At 43.6% G+C, this 6000-nt stretch overlaps 1 protein-coding gene across 2 annotated transcripts in view; it reads left to right on the top strand.

The window, feature by feature from the left end:
* LOC116353424 (adhesion G protein-coupled receptor B2-like) overlaps positions 1-6000 on the top strand; it is a 231560-nt gene that overhangs the window by 127827 nt on the left and 97733 nt on the right. For both annotated transcript variants that reach the window (XM_031788983.1, XM_031788982.1), the window contains exon 16: positions 3337-3422. In XM_031788983.1, the coding sequence (XP_031644843.1) occupies positions 3337-3422 (86 nt within the window). The remainder of the gene's footprint in view (positions 1-3336; positions 3423-6000) is intronic.

Here is a 6000-nt window from a genome sequence, read left to right as displayed (position 1 = left end):
TCTAGTGATGCATCTAGAGTTACCTGTGTCTAGTGATGCATCTAGAGTTACCTGTGTCTAGTGATGCATCTAGAGTTACCTGTGCCTAGTGATGCATCTAGAGTTACCTGTGTCTAGTGATGTATCTAGAGTTACCTGTGTCTAGTGATGTATCTAGAGTTACCTGTGTCTAGTGATGTATCTAGAGTTACCTGTGTCTAGTGATGTATCTAGAGTTACCTGTGTCTAGTGATGTATCTAGAGTTACCTGTGTCTAGTGATGTATCTAGAGTTACCTGTGTCTAGTGATGTATCTAGAGTTACCTGTGTCTAGTGATGTAAATCAATCAAATTCAATCAATTGTATTCATAAAGCTCTTTTTACATCAGCTGATGTCACAAAGTGCTATACAGAAACCCAGCCTGAAACGCCTAACAGCAAGCAATACAGATGTATGTAGCTAGGAAAAACTCCCTAGAGTACTTAAGTAAAGTACTATTGAAGTCGTTTTTGGGGGAATCTGTATGTTACTTTACTTTAGTATTTATATTTTTGCCAACTTTCACTTCACTACATTCCAAACGAAAATAATGTAATTTCTCCTCCATACATTTTTCCCAACACCCAAAATTACTCATTACATGGCTAGGAAAAACTCCCTAGAGTACTTAAGTGAAAATACTTTAAAGTACTAAAGTAGTTTTTTGGGGCATCTGTACTTCACTTATTTATATATTTTTTTGCCATTTTTTACTTCACTACATTCCTAAAGAAGAGAATGTACTTTTTAATCAACACATTTTTCCCGACACCCAAAAGTACTGATTACATTTTGACAGGAAAATAGTCAAATTCACAAACTTATCAGGAGATCATCCCTGGTCATTCCTAGTACCTCTGATCTGGTAGACTCACTAAACACAAATTATTCATCTGTAAATAGCAATTCCTTTTACCAGGGGTGATGGTCGGATTTGCGTTTGTCGTCGAAGGAATGAGCTTTACACTGAGGCCTGTACTCTGGAGCGGGATCAATTTAGAGGTGGAGTGTCCGTCATGGTCTGGGGCGGTGTGTCACAGCATCATCGGACTGAACTTGTCATTGCAGGCAATCTCAATGCTGTGCATTACAGGGAAGACATCCTCCTCCCTCATGTGTTACCCTTCCTGCAGGCTCATCCTGACATGACCCTCCAGCATGACAATGCCACCAGCCATACTGCTCGTTCTGTGCGTGATTTCCTGCAAGACAGGAACTGGCAGGTGTCTTGGTGGAAGAGTGGGGTAACATCTCAAAGCAAGAACTGGCAAATCTGGTGCAGTCCATGAGGAGGAGATGCACTGCAGTACTTAATGCAGCTGGTGGCCACACCAGATACTGACTGTTACTTTTGATTTTGACCCCCTCTTTGTTCAGGGACACATTATTCAATTTCTGTTAGTCACATGTCTGTGGAACTTTTGTCTCAGTTGTCTCAGTTGTTGAATCTTGTTATGTTTATACAAATATTTACACATGATAAGTTTGCTGAAAATAAACGCCGTTGACAGTGAGAGGACGTTTATTGCTGAGTTTAGATCTCTACTGCATGGCTGTCTGTAGAATTACTGACTGTATTCAGTGTGAATCCCTGTGTCAATACACACATTCTCAATAATCCAGATACGTGTGTGTGTGTGTGTGTGTGTGTGTGTGTGTGTGTGTGTGTGTGTGTGTGTGTACGTGCGTCTGCATGTGTGTGTGTCCCTGCTCCCCTCATGTTGTGTTTGGAGAGCCCCCTCAGACAAAACAGATGTAATTGAGACGAGGTACATCAGAGTAACACAGGCCTCCTTAGGATGACCGTCTAATTAATGAAAAAAAATGAATCTAGCCTTCGGCAAATAACGGAGCTTGAGACCGCTGTCTCCCAGGGCAACGAGGTCGTACATGACGGGAATGTCAACATGAAGGAAAGACGCAGGTTAAAGCATCGAACCACATGGAAGACAGATTTATGGTTGGAAATGAAATATCAGTGGTGTGCTCAGTGCAGTAGACATGAAGATTACTACGGACAACGTGGAAGACAGATTTATGATTGGAAATGAAATATCAGTGGTGTGCTCAGTGCAGTAGACATGAAGATTACTACGGACAACGTGGAAGACAGATTTATGGTTGGAAATGAAATATCAGTGGTGTGCTCAGTGCAGTAGACATGAAGATTACTACGGACAACGTGGAAGAAAATAAATTAAAAAGAAATGTTGCAGATGTATCAATACACTAAAGTGCTCGATGGAGTAGAGACAAAGGTTTGTATGGAAAAACACAGTATGCGGTGAAAATAGACTGAGGTCCAGGATTAATGATCACTGATCTGGACTATGTTCCAGTGGACTCCTTTTCTTTTCTCAAGGTGAAGAAACAAGCTTTCTATGGCAGTCTGTGGGAGTAGACAGGCACTCTTAAAGAGAGTGGAGAGATTGTAGAGGGATAGGGAGGGCTACTTTAGAGTCAGGTGAGAAAGAAAGAGAGAAGGTTAGAGGGTAGGAGAGAAGGGTAAGGGAAAGGAGAGAAGGGTAGAGGGTAGGAGAGAAGGGTAAAGGAAAGGAGAGAAGGGTAGAGGGTAGGAGAGAAGGGTAAAGGAAAGGAGAGAAGGGTAGAGGGTAGGAGAGAAGGGTAAAGGAAAGGAGAGAAGGGTAGAGGAAAGGAGAGTTAAGGGAGAAGGGAGGGAGAGAAGGGTAGAGGGAAGGATAGGATGGAGGGAAGGAGAGAAAAGAGAAGGGGAGGTGGGGGAGAAAGAAAGATTGGACATAGAGATAGCGTTAGAGAGAAAGAGGGAAAGAAGGAGGTAGAGAAGGGAGTGAGAGGAGAGAGCAAACGGGGTCAGGATGAAGAGGGACATGTCACTGGCGTGGAAAATCTCTAACATGGGCAGGATTTCCCAATGGAAAAGCACTCGTGACGAAGCTTGGCTGGGGTGTGTGGGTGTGCGTGTCGTGCGTGCTCGCACAACGGTATGTGTGTGTGCGTGCGCACGCTTAATCTCTGTGTGTGTGTGTAATGTGTACCAGTGGGTCAGGGATCAAAGTTGTAAGCACACTCAGTAGAACTTAGTCCTAAAGGGCGCACGGTCGGGACAAAGGGGGTTAGACTCGGGATCTGCTCACTTCAACTCTACCACCCCCTGACACACACACACACACACACACACACCACGCGTACACTCATAACCCTGTCCACCAAAGCCAAATCCCATTTTAGACTGTTCAGTCTGGGAATCGAAAAGATTATAGTTGGCAGAGTCTTGTCTCAGATCTTAATGCTTAACCTGAATCTCTCTCTCTCTGTCTCTCTCTATCCCTTTCAGATGAACATGCTAATCGGTATTGTGGTCTTCAACAAGCTCATGTCTCGAGATGGCATCTCTGACAAGTCTAAAAAGCAGAGAGCTGGGTAGGTAGACTCGACTTAGAGCTGTAGAACCAGAACTGTCTGCCTGTCTGTCTCACGCTAACATACATCATACATGGACCATCCATTAGGTCTGTTGCGGTGACAGTATTACCAATTTCACTTGGTTTTCCAAATGAAGCCCTGGGTAGCTGCAGAGGAACAGGGCTGGGGAGCCCCTGGCATACAGAGTTAGGGTGGAATATCACCTGTCCCCAGCGAGAGCTCCTCAAACAGTGGTTGATGCATGGGGTGAATTAAGTGTTGTTATATTTATTTCTCAGCTGCTCATATTAAGTACAGCTCCGCTGTAAAGTAGTCTAGAAAGCGCACAGCCTCCATGTCTTTTTCCCCTCCCTGATTTTACATATGACCACTTGCTGAGAGAACAGCTGCGCAGCCTGAGGGAAGGAACATTTAAAAGCTTTTTTTTACTACTTTCTCAAATCAATAGGCTATAGTCACATCATGCAGCCCATATACGTTTTCATTTCTAAGACATTAAGGTTTGTATCATTCACAACTAAAGTTGCCAAACAACTCTAAATCTAGCATATTCTCAACATGGCCACTTCATCAGCGTTCTCGCTCTGAAACGAGAAAAACATCCTTTCTATTTTATTGAGTTAAGGTAAAAGCATATCTTCAAATCAAATCAAATCAAATGTTATTTGTCACATGCGCCGAATACAACAGGTGTAGTAGGACCTTACAGTGAAATGCTTTCTTACAAGCCCTTAACCAACAATGCAATTCAAGAAATAGAGTTAAGAAAATATTTACTAAATAAACTAATGTAAAAAATCTAATCAAAGTAACACAAGAAAATGACAATAAGGAAGCTACAGCATATACAGGGTGTACCGGTACCGAGTCAATGTGCAGAGGTACAAGTTAGTCAAGGTCATTTGTACATGTAGGTAGAGTTAAAGTGACTATTCATAGATAACAAACAGAGAGTAGCAGCAGTGTAAAAACAAAGGGGGGGGGGGGGGGGGGGGGGGGGGGGGGGTGTCAATGTAAATAGTCTATGTAGCCATCTGATTAATTGTTCAGCAGTCTTATGGCTTGGGGTTAGAAGCTCTTAAGGAGCCTTTTGGACCTAGACGTGAAGCTCTGGTACTGCTTGTCATGCGGAAGCAGACTTGGGTGACTGGAGTCTTTGACAATTTTTTGGGTCTTCTTCTGACACCGCCTGGTATATAGGTCCTAGATGGCAGGAAGCTTGGCCCCAGTGATGTACTTGGCCGTACGCACTACCCTATGTAGCGCAATACGGTCAGGTGGTGATGCAACCAGTTGCTCTCGATGGTGCAGCTGTAGAACTTTCTGAGGATCTGGAGACCCATGCGAATCTTTTCAGTCTCCTGAGGGGAAAAAGATGTTGTTGTGCCCTCTTCACGACTGTATTGGTGTGTTTGGACCATGATAGTGTGTTGGTGATGTGGACACCAAAGAACTTGAAACTCTCTACCCGTTCCACTTCAGCCTCGCTCCACTTCAGCCTCGTCAATGAGAATGACGTTCGGCCCCCCTTTTTCCTGTAATCCATGATCATCTCCTTTGTCTTGCTCACACTGAAGGAGAGGATGGTGTCCTGGCACCACACTGCCAAGTCTCTCTCTTCCTCCCTACCACTGCTGTGTCATCGGCAAACTTAATGATGGTATTGGAGTCGTGTTTGGCCACGCAGTCGTGGGTGAACAGGGAGTGCAGGAGACGACTAAGCACGCACCCCTGAGGGGCCCCAGGGTTGAGGATCAGCATGGCAGATGTGTTGTTGCCTACCCGTCAAGAAGTCCAGGATCCAGCTAAATGAACAAGCCTACAGCCTATGGCATGTAGGATAGCCAGATAACATACAGTAGGAAGAACTCATGTTCTGTTATTCTGAAATACATGTTCTTTATAACATGATTTGTTTCTTGTTGACTTGACTTAAAAATATAATGGAATGTTTTTATGATGGTTTATATTAAATTGATTTATTAGACAGTTTTAAATGTAGCCGTTCCAAAGGCATCAGCAGTTTATATGTGTGGAGGCCTGGAGATGCTAAATGTGTTTATGTTAATTAACGGTCAATTACCATGACACCAGCAGTCTTTTCCAGCTGACAAAATGTCATGACCACCACAGCCCCACTCACACCAAAAGACACCATTCATGAACCATCTACTCACACCAACAGACACCATTAATTTACCATCTACTCACACCAACAGACACCATTCACTAACCATCTATTCATAGCAACAGACACCATTCATTGACCATCTACTCTCAACAACAGACACCATTCATGGACCATCAGAAACAGACATCATTCATGGACCATCTACTCACAGCAACCTACACAATTCATTGACCATCTACTCACATTAACAGACACCATTCATGGACCATCTACTCACATTAACAGACACCATTCATGGACCATCTACTCACAGCAACAGACACCATTCATGGACAATCTACTCACGGCAACAGACACCATTCATGGACCACCTTCTCACAGCAACAGACACCATTCATAGACCATCTACTCACAGCAACAGACACCATTCAAAGACCATCTACT

The sequence above is a fragment of the Oncorhynchus kisutch genome, linkage group LG14 (genome assembly GCF_002021735.2).
Source record: "Oncorhynchus kisutch isolate 150728-3 linkage group LG14, Okis_V2, whole genome shotgun sequence".
Taxonomy (NCBI): Eukaryota; Metazoa; Chordata; class Actinopteri; order Salmoniformes; family Salmonidae; genus Oncorhynchus; species Oncorhynchus kisutch.
This window is presented reverse-complemented; position numbering and strand designations above follow the sequence as displayed.